Source organism: Diceros bicornis, chromosome 5, assembly GCF_020826845.1.
Source record: "Diceros bicornis minor isolate mBicDic1 chromosome 5, mDicBic1.mat.cur, whole genome shotgun sequence".
NCBI classification, from domain to species: domain Eukaryota; kingdom Metazoa; phylum Chordata; class Mammalia; order Perissodactyla; family Rhinocerotidae; genus Diceros; species Diceros bicornis.
The window spans coordinates 77034143-77051640 of NC_080744.1; the positions used below are offsets into that span (position 1 = coordinate 77034143).

General features: G+C 38.0%; 1 protein-coding gene across 1 annotated transcript; it reads right to left on the minus strand.

The window, feature by feature from the left end:
- Window positions 1-13586: 13586 nt before the first annotated feature.
- MKRN3 (makorin ring finger protein 3) lies at window positions 13587-16294 on the minus strand. Its single transcript, XM_058542265.1, has one exon. It carries the CDS (start codon window positions 16220-16222, stop codon window positions 14732-14734), a length of 1491 nt encoding a protein of 496 aa, XP_058398248.1. The 5' UTR covers window positions 16223-16294; the 3' UTR covers window positions 13587-14731.
- Window positions 16295-17498: the final 1204 nt, after the last annotated feature.

Below are 17498 nucleotides of genomic sequence, written 5' to 3' on the forward strand. Positions count from 1 at the left end.
TTTGATTGTTTTGCCAGCAATAACCTGTAGTGGAAGGGCTCCCCTTTCAGGAGTTTAGAGAGACTGCCTGCAATGACAGTGACTTAGGCCCCAGTGTCTAATAGCACCAAAAGGGACAGCGCTTTACGTGGAAGAGAACTTACCATTATTAGTTTTTATTAAGTTACAATTCATGAAAAGTGAGGTATCCAGAATTTGAGACCATACATATTTGATGAATTTTGACAAATAAAAATTAGATCTGTACAGTGATGTGCTGATAAATCAGTTCTCTGAAAAAAAAGCACTAATTTGTACTGTTAGTTAATGTCTATGGTGTAAATACTCTCACCATGTCCAATTTCAATCTTGGACCAATATGATATGATGTTACTGATTGTGGAGTTGGGAAGAGATGTACACATTTGGCTTTTGTGAGCCATTAGTGCCAACTCCAGCATATGATTGGACCTATGCAAACCAATAATCACATAAGTTACAAAACATTTCCATCATTTAAGCATGTTCTCTCATGCCCCTCTCCAGTCAATCTCTATCCCCATAGGTAACCAGGGTTCCAATTTCTATCATAATAAATTAGGTTTTCCTTTTATGAACTTTTTATAAATGAACTCATACAGTACGTTCCCTTAAATATCTAGCTATTTTTGTCAAAAATGTTACTTTTTCATCTCTTAATTTTTGTTTCCTTATGTAGTTATATACATAACTACAATATAATATACACAGATTTTTGCTGTTTTTCAGAAAGCAGAGGGACCAACACAGTGGTGAAGTGGTTAAGTTTGTTCACTCCACTTTGGCAGCCCAGGGTTTGCAGGTTTGGATCCTGGGTGTGGACTTATGCATCGCTTGTCAAGCCATGCTGTGGCTGGCGTCCCACATATAAAGTAGAGGAAGATGGGCACGGATATTAGCCCAGAGCCAATCTTCCTCAGCAAAAAGAGGAGGATTGGGAACAGATGTTATCTCAGGGCTAATCTTCCTCACACACACACACACACACACACACACACACACAAGAAAATGGAAAGTAATCCTATAAAATGTGCAATATAACAGTTTAAACATTTATAATTTTACCTGAAATACATTGCGTAATAATCCCCTATCATAAAAATTTTTGGAACATTGGGCTAACATGCCTCCTGCCTAAGTCATTATTCATGTGGGAATAATATGCTTCCAAAGAGCTCACCTCAAAAAAATTGGAGCTCAGATCTTTGAGTATGAGTATCATGCTCATCATAGGTCCCCAAACACTCAAGAATTATTCATTTATACTGTACCTGGATTTTATTCTTCTGGATTTCATAAAATACCTTGTAACTGAGTTCTTATTCCCATTTTCTCTCAGATGAGTAAACTGAGCTGTAGGATACTTAAGTAATTTGCCCAAGATAGTAAGACAAAGAAATGGTGTTAGCTTCCAATATTCTATGTATCTGACCCCAAAACAACTTCACCTTCTCCAAGCACAGTCTAGTGTTTCTTCAGCTGCTTATTGTGACAGTCTGGGTAAATGGTACCATTATATATAATACATATGGTGCCATTATATATAATATGTATTACATGTTGATATATATATATAGACAACTATATATATATATATAGTTGGGTTCCAGGGCAGTCTGCCCCAAAATATTCCACAATGGCGTATTGATTATTTTGAGTTAAAGTTACCTTAATAGGCAGCCAATACAATAGGACATTGTCTTCTCTCTCTGTTCCCCCTGAAAGCAGGAAATAAATAATCCATGTGAAAGGTACCCTCCCCACACCAGGAGATAGAGGTATTCTTATCACAACAGCCAGAAAATTCAGGGCAAAGAAGCCTGTATAAACAAACTTTGTTACTTTTACTAATTTACTACCTAAAGCTTGAAACTCTTCTTAAATTCTTCACTAATTATGTACCCCAAACTTAAGTTTCTTTGTACTATCAATTCCTCAACATTTATTGTTTCTTTGTGTAAAAAGTTATAAAAGCAGCCTGCTTTGCACATCTCAGAGAGGATCATTTTTATGAGCTCCAATATGTACACATTAAGTTGTTTTTTCTCGCGTTAATCTGGTCTTCTGTCACTGCTATTATTAGTACAACAAGAAGAACTCAAAAAAGGTAGAAGAGAGAATTTTCCCCTCCCTGAAAGTTTTGGCAAGTCAGCCAGGAGTATCATTGGCTGGAAGACTGCGTTGTCCTTGTGACTACTACAGCTGCGAGATCCTGGGACATAAGAGGATGGCAAGAAAAGACAAGCTTTCTTAACTTGTCAGCCTCCTAGATCTCTGTCTGCAGTGTCCTATGGAATGAAAATGGTGAGAATCTTTTTTTCTCTCTCTCTTTAAATTTAGATTAGCAGAAGAAAACATTTGTGATACTAGTTTTTTGGGCAAAAGCAACTCTGGTAAAGATTTGGGATGAGTAAATTTTTTTTCTATTGATCCTGTTCCTTCCAGAGATGGTCTTTTATCTCCACCAGTCAGAGCATGCTTATGCATCTTGTGGTCAGCCGAGTAGGCTGTGCATCCAAGCTTAAATAATGTAAAAAAAAAAATTGAGTGAACTTTTGGCTTGGTAGGTCACCCCATTCTGCTGAAAAATGGGAGGGACATGTGATTTCCTGTGTTTTGGAATGGCTGTTTAAAAACAGAGCCCCTCATACTCACTGCCTTTAATTTCTTAGGCTAACTCTGGGAGTGAACTTTTTGGAACTTGTGAGGGCTTCATCCTTTGCATGCTCCTTTGGGGATGCTTCTTGTGTCCATGGTTAAGCCATAAAAAGGCCTATTGGCTTGAGTTGCTGTTAAGATCCTACTCATCAATGGCCAGATGATGGATCTTTTGAATTAGAAAAACTTCTAAATTGGAAAAAAACTTAGAGAGCTCTCATATTAGCATAATGACTAGCCATAAGACTATGTAATTACATGAATACAAATTTAAAATGATTTTAACTTCTTGATGCATTGAATATTTCTTATTTTCTTTACTAACACCTTTGCCTTAAAATTAACTTTATAAAATATAAATAAATTTAGAAAATGTTTCTTTTGGATTACTTGTGTTTAGTTTCCAATATTACAGTTTATATTCTATTTTTCTTGCTGTTCTACGTCAGTTTACTCTTCTTTCTTACCTTCTTGCAAATTTATTATTTTTCATTCTTCTCTTCCCACTTTTTAGTTACTATTTCAATATTTTTAAAAACAAAGATCTTTAGAGATGCTCAGGGGAAACTAGAATATTGAGTATAAGGACCTGTGCATCTGAGTCACAGATTGAATTATTATATGACAATAGCAGACAGTACCAAGCCTTATAAGTAAACCTATGTCTACAGCTGTGGGATCCCTAAGAGTCATTTCTGTTGCCATAGTGACTAGCAGCACTGAGTCATTGCTGGCTCCTTACAATGACAGTGTGCTGTTTTTGGCTGAAACTGCTTAAAATTTTTCCTTAGTAATCATTCACATCTGATCAATCACATCTTTGCATCTTTTCTTTACACAACCCACATTCATAAAGGAACCAAATATACTAATGATTGACATTCAGTTTTCAGCTCTGTATGTATTTTATTTTACACATATACACACATATATATACGTATTCACCTGTGTGTATATTTACTTAATTACATATATTTTACACACATGTATGTATTTGTGTGTATATATATCTCTATACATACATGCATATATGTATTTAAAAAATACACATATTTTTTCACAAATGACTTTTAAAGAGACTTTTATGCACATATAAGCAAAGACACCAAATATAATTATATATATAAGCAAAGACATTATATATAATTATTACTGCCTTTACATACAAGTGATGTAATTCTATAAACTTCTATGCATTGAATGCCTACTTACCACTATATGTTTCCAGGTCAGCCCATGTAGATTTCCTCACACTTTTTTCTTTATTTACTCTTTATATGCGACTTCATAATATTCCACTGTATATCTCTGCTATTTTTTAACCAGTTGCCTACTGTTGGATTTTGTAGTCATTTCCAATTTTTCTTTTTTTTGCTGAAGAAGAGTAGCCCTGAGATAACACTTGTTGCAGATCTTCCTCTTTTTTGCTTGAGGCAGAGTGGCCCTGAACTAATATCTGTGCCAGTCTTCCTCTATTTTGTATGTGGGATGCTGCCACAGCATAGCTTGATGAGTTGTGTACGTCCACGCCTGGGATCCAAACTCACAAACCTAGGCCGCCGAAGTCGAGCATGCTGAACTTAACCACTATGCCACCAGGCCAGCCCCTCTAAGCTTTTACTGCTATAACAAAGGCTGCAATTAACATAATTGTACTTGAATGATTTTATATGTGTAGAATATACCTGTAAGCCACATTTAAAGGAAGAGAATGGCTGGTCAAGGAGTTTATATATGTGAATCTATGATTTGATGGGTATTACACATTTTCCTCTATGGAGAGTGTACCATTTACACTCCTACAAGCGATATATGAGAGTGCCTGTTTCCCTAGCAGTCACCAGAGTGTGCTTTCAAATGTTTGGCTATTTGACAAACTGAAAGGAGAAAAATGAAACTCCATGCAGTTTTAATGAACATTATTATTAGTGATGGTTGACTTTTCCTATCTTTAAAACTATTTGCATTTCATTTTGTGTGCAGTATCTCTTCACACTTTTTTGTTAATTTCTTTATTAAGTTGGTCTTTTGTTTTATTGGATCAGTTTATAAATTTCTGAAATAATCTCTTGACTTGTTTTATGAATTCCACTTTATTTTGCAGTTTGATACTATCTTCTGGTCTTTCTCATGTCAAATTTGTTAGTCTCACTTTAAGGTGGTCACATTTGTTAAGGCAGTGCAGTGGCTGAGAGAATGGTCCCTGAAGTCAGTTGTTATCAACCTTGTGGCCATGGGCACATCTCTGAACCTCTCTGAGCCTTACCTCTCTCGCTGCTACAAGGGGATAAAAATAGTACTTACCTCTTTGGATGTTTGGAAGAATTAAAAGAGATAATATTTCTTAGAACAGAACCTGGAACATGGTATGCTCCACACAGCTGCTACAGTTATTGTCAAAATTTCCTTTAAGACTTCTGTCAATCATGTCATAGAAAGGCATTTTTAACTACATGACTTTAAAAGAAAAAAATATCCTATATTGTTTCTGTACATTTTTAATTCCATATTTACATTTGAAATTTTGATGTAAGTGGAATTTATACTGGTGTAAAGTATGATATATGATAATGCCATGTATTAGTATACAAGATGACTCCTATGTTTACCTTAGAATTTTTATTGAAAAACCCAAGTTATTTTTGTTATAATCTTTATCATAAACGCAATTGCCATATGGATCTGTGTCCATTTCTGGACCTTTTTAATATATATTTTTTATCTCTCAATTCTAGTGCTAATACCTCACTCTTCAAACTGCTGGCACATGGTACTTCATTTTCAGATTTGGAAGGGTTCAACGACTGGTTATTTTTCAATTCTAAAATGTTCAATTTCTACAGGAATTTTTTTCTTTGTATGAACTTTCACAATAATTTTATTTATTTATGTTAGCTATACACGATCTATTTGTATCTGTCTTATCTGTTTGGGATGCTATAACAGAATACCACAGACTGGGTGGCTTAAATAACAAACATTTATTTCTCACAATTTTGGAAGCTGGAAGTCTGAGATCAGGGGTGCCAGCACGGTCGGGTTCTTGCTGAGGGCCCTCTTCCTGGTTTGCAGATGGCCGCCTTCTAGCTACGTCCTATGATAGAGACAGAGAGATCACCTCTCTCATGGCTCTTCTTATACGGGCACTAATCTCATTCATGAGGGCTCCACCCTCATGGCCAAACTACCTCCCAGAGGCTCCACCTTCACATGCCATCACACTGGGGATTAGGGCTTCCATATATGAATTTTGGGGGATACAAATATTCAGTACATAGCATTCCACTCCTGGCCCTCAAAATTCTTACGTGCAAAATACATTCATTCTATCCAATAGCCCCGAAAGTCTTAACTCATTCCATCCTCAACTCTAACATCTGAATTCCAAAATTTTATCTAAATATCATTTAAATCAGATATGGATAAAACTTGAGACACTATTCATTCTGAGGGAAAATTACTCCCCAACTGTGAACCTGTGAAACCAAACAAGTTATATGCTTCCAAAATACAGTGGTGGGACAGGCATAGAATAGACATTCCAAAATGAGAAATAGGAAAGAAGGAAGGGGTGACAGGTCCCAAGCAAGTCCAAAATCTAGCAAGGCAAACTCCATCTATCTTTGCCTTTGGAATAATCCTCTTTGGCTCTGTGTTCTGCTTTCTGGACCCACTGGGGCAGTGGTCTTGCTTTCCAAAACCACTGGGGCAGTGGTCCTCTCCCCACAGCTCTGCCAGGTAGGGTCACACCCTCAGGAACCCACCAGATGGGCATCATCCCCCCAACATTCCAGGCAGCCCTATCACCACAGCTTAGGGCAGATGCTGTATGGCCTGTTTAAAGCAAAGTAATGGCACCCTCTCTTGAAACTAAGGAGGCAGCCCTGATGATCCCTGAATTGCCTTTGGGGTCATTCCCCCCTTGGCTTGAAAAATAGAGCATGTTCAGAGCCAAATAGTTCTTATGATTCTGTCCTGTACAATCCAAGAAGTCTGACAGTCTTCCTTCCTTCCATCTCATCTCTGTTCCCTTAAATTCAAACTGGCAGTGTTTCCAGCTGGGGTGGCTGATTAGGTCCACGGTTCACACTCACACTAATCTCCTTATCAACTGGTTGGTCTGCCACACGCTTAGTTTTCTCCTCTGAAGACACTTCCTTATTTTTTGTAATATGGACAGGCTGAGAATTTTCCAAGTCTTTATATTCTGGTTCCTTTTTCCTTATCAATTCTGTCTTCATTTCTCTCTTCTCACATTTTACTATAAGCAGTCAGGGGGAGCCAAGCAGCCCCTTCAACACTTTGCTTACAAATATCCTCAGCTAAATATCTATTTCATCACTCATAAGTTCTACTTTGGACAAGATACTATTACATGAACACAATTCAGCCAAGTTATTTGCCACTTTATAACAAGGATCCCATTTTCTCCATTGTCCAATAACATATTCCTTATTTCTGATTAGAATGGCCACTACCATGCTTATCTCTACCAACATTCTGAATATGATGCTTTATGTATTATCTCAGAAGACAGAAGCTTTCTGTACAGTTCTCTTCTTTCCCTTCTGAGTTCTCACTAGAGTTACCTTTAAAAGTCTCTTCACAGCAATGTCAATTTTTTTAGCATGCACCTCAAAACTCTTCCAGCCTCTACCTATTACCAGTTTCAAATCACTCCCACATTTTTAGGTATGTGCTAGAGCTGCACTCCACTTCCTGGTACCAATTTCTGTCTTACTCAGTTCAAACTACTATAGCAGAATACCACAGACTGGGGGCTTAAATAACATACATTTATTTCTCACAGCTCTGGAGGCTGGTAGTCCGATATCAAGGGTGCCAGCATAGTCAAGTTCTTGGTGAGGGCCCTCTTCCTGGTTTGCAGATGGCCACCTTCTAGCTATGTCCTCATATTTCGAAGAGAAAGATCATCTCTCTTGTGTCTCTTCTTACAAAGGCACTAATCCCATTCATGAGGGCAGAGCCAAATTACCCCCAAAGGCCACAACTCCAAATACCATCACATTGATCATCAAGGGTTAAACAGAAGAATTTGTGGGGACACAAACATTTAATCCATAGCAGTACTTTATTAGGATTTTGTAAAGGACATAAATAAAGAATTGGCACTTGGATGATGTTGAGTTTCCCTACCAAATTCCACGGTATTTTTTTTTTTTTTTACAACTACGAGTGCATCTGTTTGGCTATATGGTCTATAGCTTCTGACACTAGTCTGCCTCCACAAAGCATCTTTAGCAAGAATCTTAGTTCTCTAGGACTTTCTGCCTCATTGGCATCTCTTCTATGAGAAAAGCGCTATCCATTTAGGAAGAGGAAAAAAAATTCTGGAGATAAATTGTGGTCATGGTTGTACAACAATGCAAATGTACCTAAAGTCACTGAACTGTACACTTAAAAATGGTTAAAATGGTAAATTTTCTGATATGTATATTTTACCACAATAAAAAATGTAAAAAGTAAAAAAAAAAAATTTGTCATATACTTTCGTTTCTTCAGTATTCTTTGAGAATACTTGATGTGTTTAAATGTTTCTTTATGTAGCTTTTCAGATTCATTTTGAAGTTTATTCCTATGTACTTTAAATAATTGTTTTCATAAAAAATAGGTCTTCATTATATTTTTACATGTTTTTTTAATATATGAAACTTGTTATATTAATTTTTCTTAGCTCCTTACAGAGTTTTACTTTTGAAGTTTTCTAGACAGTTTTGAAATTTCAATATGCAATATTCTATCATCAGAGAGATGAATTTACATCCTTCTTTGAAATTTTTATGTCTCATTTTTTGATTTTGTATGCAACTGCATTGATTATAAAAAGGTTAACTGGCAGTGAGGCGAGGGATCTACTTGTTTTTACCTGATCAAAAGAGACGATTATATGATTACTTTCCTGTGACTTATTAAAAGGCTAAAAATGCTTAAATATTTTTATTCTCATTTTTACTAATATTTGTTTTTTACTTTTTTTGCATCATTGTTCATAAATTAAAGTTGCTCACGTGTGTGTACTATCTTGGTTATACTTTGGTATAAATTATGTGTCATGCAATGGAATATTATTCAACCATAAAAAAGAAGGAAATTCTGCCATTTGTGACAATTTGGATGATCCTTGAGGCATTATGCTAACTAAAATAAGTTAGACATGGAAAAACAAATATTGTATGATCTCACTCATATGTGTAATGTAAAAAAAACAAACTCATAGAAACAGAGGGCAGACTGGTGGTTTCCAGGGGCAGGGAGTGGGCAGTGGGGGAAATGGATGAAGGTGGTAAAAGAGTATAAACTTCAAGTTATAAGATGAATAAGTTTCTGGGGATGTAATGGACAGCATGGTGACTAAAGTTAATAATACTGTATTGTAGATTTGAAAGTCACTAAAAGAGTTGATTTTCAAAGATCTCACCACACACACAAAAATATAATGATGAGGTGATAGATAACTAAACTGTGGTAATAATTTTGCAATGTATATATATAGCAAATCATTGCATTTGACATTTTAAACTTACATAACCTTGTATGTCAACCATATCTCAGTAAAACTGGAAAAAAAAAAAAAGAATAAAACAGAAAATAAAACCATGTAAGTGGCCCTTCTTTGCATCTCTAATTTCTGAATTGTGTAGAGCAGCCCTGAAATTATTTGTTCTCTAAAGGTATTATGAAAATCCCTATTTTTAGGCAAAACTGCATACTGTGAAATCATTTATTTAATTATATGGTAAATGGTAGGTTACATTTTAATATATTTTGAAGCCAATGTTTGATTAATCACATATGCCTAGAAAATGATCAATGTCAGGTTTTGCCATTAATTGGCATCTGATTAATGTTTTTTGTTGTTTCTTTAACAGAATCTCTATTTGTGGTACATTCCTTTTACTAGGTGAGTGTGTGATCATGTACGTGCTTTTTGTTTCTATCTTTTCCTCATTTTCTTAAGTTAGATAACCATTTATCTAGTTTATAAGATGTTTTCAAATATCAAATCAGCCTTAATATTTAATTTTTTAATTGAATTTCTACTTTCACCTTCTTTCTTTGCTTTCTTTCATTATATGTTTTGTTGCTGTGTGCATTTAAAAGAAATATAGATGTGTATACAATATATATGTATACATACACATATATAGATAATATTTATACCTTATACATCTATATTACATATAAAATACTCATATGGATCATGAATTTAGTGTTTTTTGGATACATGAAGATGCTCGTATGATTATTTCTCTTGATATATCAAGATAAAATATTTTCTCATAGTCTATCATCCTTTTTTTCCTGGAATATAACCTACTCCTTCCTGATGTCTTATTCTCCTACTACAGTGTTATTTTTTGTTAATATTTAATTTGTCATTGATTTTTGGCATCAATACTCATAAATGAGATTGAGCTCTAGTTATCTTTGTAGTGTACTGTATTCGTAACATTTTGATACCAATGTTATGTATCATTCATAAGTTATGTCAGTGTTCCCATTCTTCTGTTCTCTGGAATGGTTTACATAGCATTGTAATATATTTAAAGGTTTCAGTAAATTTCTGGGCAAATGTCTTTTCCTGCTCTTCTCTTTTTTGGGGGACAGGGGAGTAAGTACACTCCTGACAACTTTATTTAATTTTTCATTAGTAATTGGTTTGATTTACTTTGTCTTCTGGATTCATGTTTGGAAAATTATGTTTACGTTGAAAATTTTAAATTTATTTCACATTTGCAAGTGCATTTGCCTCAGTGCAACAAGGATTTTTCTCCCATTTTTTAGTGCCTTTTTGTCTTTACTTAATATTTATTGTTTCATATTTTGTTTAATGGCCCTTTCTTCTTCATTTTTGATTAAGTTAATGGTTTATCTGTTTATTTTTTCAAAGAAATAACGTGTATATTTTCATTTTCTGATCCACTAATTTTTGCTTTAATCTTCCTTAATTTTTTCTGTTGTGTGTGTGTGTGGTAAGTTCTTTAAAATTTACAGATTTGGATACCTATTTAATCATGTAATTTGTCTTTCTAGACAATGTATATCAGTATTTAAAACTGGTTTTACTCTGAGCACGTATTTGGCAATCTATCTAATAGATTGCAGTACGTATAATTTTTCCTTAATCAAGAAGTATTAATTTACTTCTTTGCTATAATGCTGGGTTATTTTCCAAACATCCCTTTTCCCATCTGCACCCCAACTCCCTCCCACACGGAGGTTTTCCTTTAGCATCTGCTGTGGAAACAGAAACCACACCTCCGAGATATTTACAAAAGTGCACAATGGAAGAGCATATGCTCATTGATTATGGAATGGGAATATTTCCCTTTAAGTCACTGAATTCAGTAAATGGCTTTAGTGACTCGTGAGACAAAGTGGTTTCTACATCTTAGTGGGGACGGAGTACTGTGTAAATGTTAGCATATTTGTAAGTCTGTACATCCACCAAATTGAGACACAAGAAGCTTAAGGAAATCAGACTTGCTTCACTCAGGCATTTTTCATGTGGGTAGAATGATACCTTCTATAAGAACCCCCAGGCAGAGACCATGAGTCCTTGAGGAAGGCGCCAGCACACACTCTGAACAAACAAACTCCTTCACAGAACAAACTTTTGTGTGGCAAGGGCTCCTTTGTTCCTCACTACAACAGAGGTAGTCCAGCTGTCTTCTCAGTAAGGCCCTTTCAACACTTTGTCCAGCCTTCATGGCAGTGACAGCCCTGTTATTTGACCTCTTTCTGAATGATCTGACGAGGGAACAGGGAATCCTGTTTTTAAACATCATCTTATTTTTTTATTTATTCTTTATTTCTTAGTTTCCTCATGTAGGCATCCATCACAAATAATACACCTTTTTCTTGTTGTTTGCTATATTTTCTGCAATTGAATATCACACTTTTGATTTTAAGTGAACTTTTGCTAAAAAAATTACTTGGTCTTTTTGAAATTACGGAAATAAAGGTAATATGCCCCCTTCCTATGAAAATAATCATAAAATAATAATGTTACCTTAACACAAGTTCCAAAGATTCCCAAAAAGAAAAAAATTGGTGGAGTATTAATTCTGTGCAAGCTCTTCTCAGGTCCAGCACACACAAATCCCCCTTTTAGACATGCCATTTTAAAACTACCACTTACGTTTCAAACCATTTGTCCAGCTTACATTTGATCCTCACAACAACCCTAACAAAATAGGTGGTGTTGTACCCATTTCTCATATAAAGAAACTGAGGTATAGAAAATTTAAGTAACTTGCTCCAGACCGCATGGCTGGTAAAAGGGAGAGTCAGGTTTCTAATTATCCTTTGTCTGTCACCCAAACCATTTTCTCTTCTACGAACCCTTGTCCCACTATACCTCCTAAATTTTATTATGATTGTTTGGTTCAAGATACTATCTGAATAAAAATGTGATTATTTCACAATGTAGTTAATGTATATTAGGGCAACATTTTCAAAGCTTTCCAGGCTTGGCTTAAAAACCCCTCCTTGACTGCTGAGTCACTACTCAGAGCCTATTTTCTGAGCCTTTGGTATCAGTACAGTTTTTGGGAGTGCTGCATCTGGTCCTGTTCTTTGGCTGTTTGGTCATCTAACCCCTCCTTTCGCTGCATGACTGGGGCAGCCTCAAGGGTGGGAACACGTTTAGATTTCTTTTCGAATCACTCACCCCATGTGCCAGTAATAGCCAGGCATCTAGTGCCTCCCAATTGGTGAATTCTCTGGATAAGAGGAATCACAAGGGAAGGAATATGGCAAAGACTCCAGTGAAACAGGCTGAGATACTTATCCATAAAATGTAAGGGATCATGTAAGAAGGTAGGCAGTGTATAAACATGGAAGGCTGAGGCACGTTCTTAGCAGTAGACTAAGAAATACCGAGTCTGGCAGCCCACAGATAAAGCCCCAAGTCTCCCACCTTTTGCAGGAGCTTATTTATGCCCATCTCTGTCCCACCTGGCTGAAATTAAAGATTTCACACATGCTTCCAGTAGCTATATTCAGCCGAGCCACCTGCTCCTGGTCATATATGTGGGGGAAGAGGCAGCACAGTGCCTGTGCTCTGGAAATACACTGAGTTCCATTAGCTGTTCCACTAATTTATACCTATGGGTCATAGCTATATGGGCAAGTAACTTAACCTCTCTACCTTATTTACCCCAAGAAAAATTACCTGAGAAAAATTATAGCAGGTACCACACAAAGTGGTTCTGAGAATTAATTTAGTGCTTTGCAGAGTGCTTAGTATACAGTATAAAATCTGTAAATGCACCCTGTCTTTGTTGGATAGTCAGGGCAGTCTGAATTTCCTGGGACTCAGGCGCCCAGCATATCATCAGCTACTGTAGCCAGGAGAAGAGCATTCTGCAGTTGGTGCATACAGCGTTTTATACTGGTCAACTAGGTAAACTGTTAAAATTGTGCTGTTAAATATACATTATTTCTTTCTCTGCTTATTCAGTTACTGAAAAGATCTATTAAAATTGCCCACTAAGATTTTGTATTTTTCTACTCTTAATTCTTTGTATATATGATGCTATGTTAATAAATGAATGAAAAATTGGAATAGTTTTATCTTCCTAGTAAATTATAGTTTTTTACATACCATCCTTATTTATCTACAGTAATATGTTTTTCTTTAATATGAACTTTGTCTATGATAAAAAGTCACAGCACCTCTGTTTGATTTTTTCATCTTCTTTTAATGTTTCTATATTCTTATACTGTAGGTGTGTATTTTAAATAGCAACAGATTCATTTTAATTTTAATCAAGTCTGATAATCTTTTAGTTTTTAAACCATTTTCATTTAATCTAATTATGGTGTATTTGTATTATAAACTTTCCGTATTACTATTGTATTTAGTTTTTGTTACTTTCTACATTCTATTTTTAAATTTTTCCATTGTTGCATTCAGACTGGTTTCAATATTTTTATTATTTTATTTTATATTTTATAATCTTGTCACTTATATGTTGAAATTTTTGTCAAAAGCCCTTTGTTTGGAATGTCTATAGACAATACAAAATATTGAATACAAAAACTGTGTGTATGAGTCCAGGATTGTACTGTTATAGGAGATAATGAGATGATGCTAAACTGCATGGGAACACACATTTTTATATTTATAATAGCAGAGTGAGCTATTAATGCCATCATAGGAAAGACCAATGCCATATTTTGTAAGTCCTTTAAGATCTGTCTGCCACTTTTGACCAGAGCCTCTTGAATAGCTGTTTTCATCAGATGCTAATCACTGAAGCCTGTGAAAGGGAAAGATCATTCACACACCTCACACTCACACAACACAGTGAATCCTATTAGCCTTTGACTTCCAGCTTCCAGCTCCAAATTTACTTTATTACATAAACATTATAGCATAGTATGATGTATATCTTTTATATATATTTTCAAATACATAACTTTTATACACATTTATATGCATCTCTCTCTTTATATATATATATATATATATATATAATTCTTAAATACACACTTCCAAATATAAATAATTTCACATCAAGCTAAACAGGATAAAAACATGTAAACATATGCACCTAGTTCTGGTCAAGTAAAACACAAAACCACAAGGTAACCACAAGTTAAAGAGCGCACTTGAAGGGGATGAGGGAAGGAACAACATGTAAACAACAAGAGATGAGCAGCTGCACCACAAGGCCCCGCCAGGGTCCATTTCTTAAGGCTGTAGTAGCAAAAAGCTCCTTGTTCAGTTAAGACTTCTCCCTTCACCCTGTCACATTTATTCTTGAGGGACTTCAAAATGAGTGTGGAAATTCTGTAAACACTAGACTAGAACTGAGTCACTCCTGTTGAAAACAGAGACGACAAAATAAACCATAAACTGACAGTAATATTAATTTCACCAAACAATAACTTTAAGGACTTTCGATTGCTTTTTAACACAGTGAGACACCATAATCATAGGGGGAAACAAATGGGATGGGCAAGAAAACAGAGATGGATGCTCCATGAAAATGACTTCAACAGCCCCTGTGAGTGACAGATGTGTCTACAAACAGAAAACAGGCAATAGCGGATGACGGAGCCTCAGCACACTAGACCACATGCCACAGCATAATGCTACAGACTCAAATTGAAATGTTTTTTCTAGCTCATAATGAAGCAAGTCCCACTGGTCCTCTGAGAAGGGGAGCTCATTATCTCCCAGTGAAAGGAAACACTTAAACAACAGATTGGCCAGCCGAAGCATGACAAGCTCTTTTTTACAGCTTTTAAAGGGCATGTCGCCCTCTCCCACCTGCACAGGATCCTCTCCCAGGCCCTCAGGGTCTGCATGCTTGTAAAAACAGTTCTCTCCAAATGGGCAATAACCCCCGCTTGCAGCAAAATACCTGCAGGTCTTGTTTCTCATTGCCTCCTTGTACTGCTGAATAAGTTTCTGCTTCTCTTCTTCTTCCTCCACCCAGAACTCACTGGGAATAACAAGGCTGGAAGTGACCCTGCACTGCGGGCAGGATTTGACCAGCCTGCTCCCAAAGTGTTTGGCACTCCTCCACCTGCGGATACACTTAAGACAGTAGGCGTGGTTGCAGTTGGAGAGGATGCCAAAGCGGCGGTCACTGGGGTTGGCTCTGTCATACACCACCTCCATGCAGATGCCACACACTTTGTCCAGACTGCGCTGCACAGCAAACGAGAGTTCCATATCCTTCTCGTGTGCTTCAATGCAGGCCCTTACATGTTCTTCCCTCTGGACAGCATCCACCGGGTGTAAGACCTGTAGCCCACACATATCGCATATGTCTCCGTGGACATACATACATCTCTCCCCACGAAAGCATTGCCCCATGATAGCATCGCGGCAAAGCTGCTCCCCCGTGCCCACAGCAATCTGCTCCCTCTCAGTCACTGAGCTCTGCAGAGGAGCCTCGGGGACAACAAGGGCCCTGCGGCCCCGGTAGGGTTGCCCGGGAACAAACTCAATGGCATCCGCCCAGCCTTCTGCACCTGCTCCTCCGGCAGCTTCCAGGCCTGCACTCTCTCTCTCAGCTTCAAAGAAACCCCTTTCAGCAGCCGAGCCAATCACAGGCAAGGAGCGTGAGGACGCAGCAGGGGGGGCTTTCGCCACTTCCTGAGGCAGGGTCTCAACGTGCGCAGCCGTGCTGGCGCCTCGGCCTGCAGAGGCCCCAGGCGGCGAACTACGACCCTCCCTGGCCATCTGCCGGCCTGAGAGGTCGTGGGAGTAGCGACAGTTCTCCCCCTCCTTGCACCGCCCATGCAGATAATACCTGCAGGTGATTTGCTTTGTCCAGCTGCCGCTGCTCCGGCTCGGCAGCCAGCTGGGCCCGGCCCCTCCCCCTGAGGCCTGGGCAGGCCTCCGACGTGACGCTCGGAGGAGGGCCGGGCTCGGAACCGCAACTTGCCGGGGGGCAGGGCGCACGGGCAGACGGGGCCCTCCAGGACCCTCCCCTGCTGCCGCAGCACCCGTAGGGGCCCCAGCTGCCTCAGAGGCTTCAGAGGGAGCTGCAGGCTCTTCCATGGCAGCTTCTGTGCCCTGAAATGGTGCCGGAACTTCCCCGGTGCCTCTTCCTTTTGGGCTTGAGGCCCGGAGGTCAGTAACCGGCCCGGGGCTCGTCTTTGGGAAATGTGCATCTCTTTTCCTTCCCCCCACTCTCTACTTCCTGTGACTATGAGTTCCTACTTCCCTTTCTGGGCAGGCGCGGCGGACACTTCCTGTGGGAACAACGTCAGTCCTCTGTCGCGTCCGTACGGCGTGCTCGGATCCGTACAGCTGGCATGAGAGTCGGAGCGGAAGCTGCCTTTGTTTGCATCAGGCAGGGCTGCCAGCCCCTCCTCTCCAGCCTCTGTCTTGCTCCGATGCACGCCAGCTGATCCCCCAGCCGCTCGTCGGCCGTCTCCCGTGGAGGACGTAATCGCGGCCTTTGAGGTTTTAAATTTAATCTCTTCTAGCATTCCTGATTGCTTTTTCACATATGTCTATTTTAAAAATCACAATTCTGTCTTCCCCCCTGTGCTTAAAAATTCACCTTGTAGTTCGTGAAATATCTCATACGTGAATTTTATAATTTTATAAATTATTTTGCGTTCACTCCCTTTTGTCTGTGTGGGTCTTTTTTTTTTTTCTTTGTCTCATGACTGTAACTTCTAGAAGCTTTTTCGGTACATTTTCTTGACGATGCGTCATATTTTCTGGTCTTTATTTTCTGGAAATTCATGTGGGCTTACATCGGGAACGTTTTTCGCCAGCAAGGCGTTAGCGGGAGCGCTTGTGATCTGAGGCCGCTTTAGCACCTTTGAGATGTCTCAGCTCATTGTAGTCTCTCTCTCTCCCCTCCTGTGCAGAAGCCGCAGGCTTTGTCCTGTCCCTATGCTGGCTTAATAAGCTGCTGTCCCCTATGTGACCCTGGCTTTTATTTTCTCTTGCTGGTTTAACTCATGGTGGCCTTTTGTTTCCCTTTCTTTCTTTCTTTCACCCAGCTTTGTGTGGAATTGTGGCAGGCCAGTATTTCGTAACATATTCTATACCCTTCTGCTCTCAAATGGTGCCTTTTAATTTCCCTGTGTGTGAGCTCTGTTATTTTGCAGATAGATGTTATTAGATTAGTAAAATAAATTATATTCCTGCTTTGCTAAGAGTACTAACCATGAATGTATAGTGAATTTTATCATGTAGTTGTTTGCATTTTTTGAGAGATGATCATATGGTATTTTTTCCTTTTATTCTCTTAATGTGATTATTTGCACTGATAGATTTTCAAATATTCAACTTACCATTTTTTTCTAAGAATAAACCT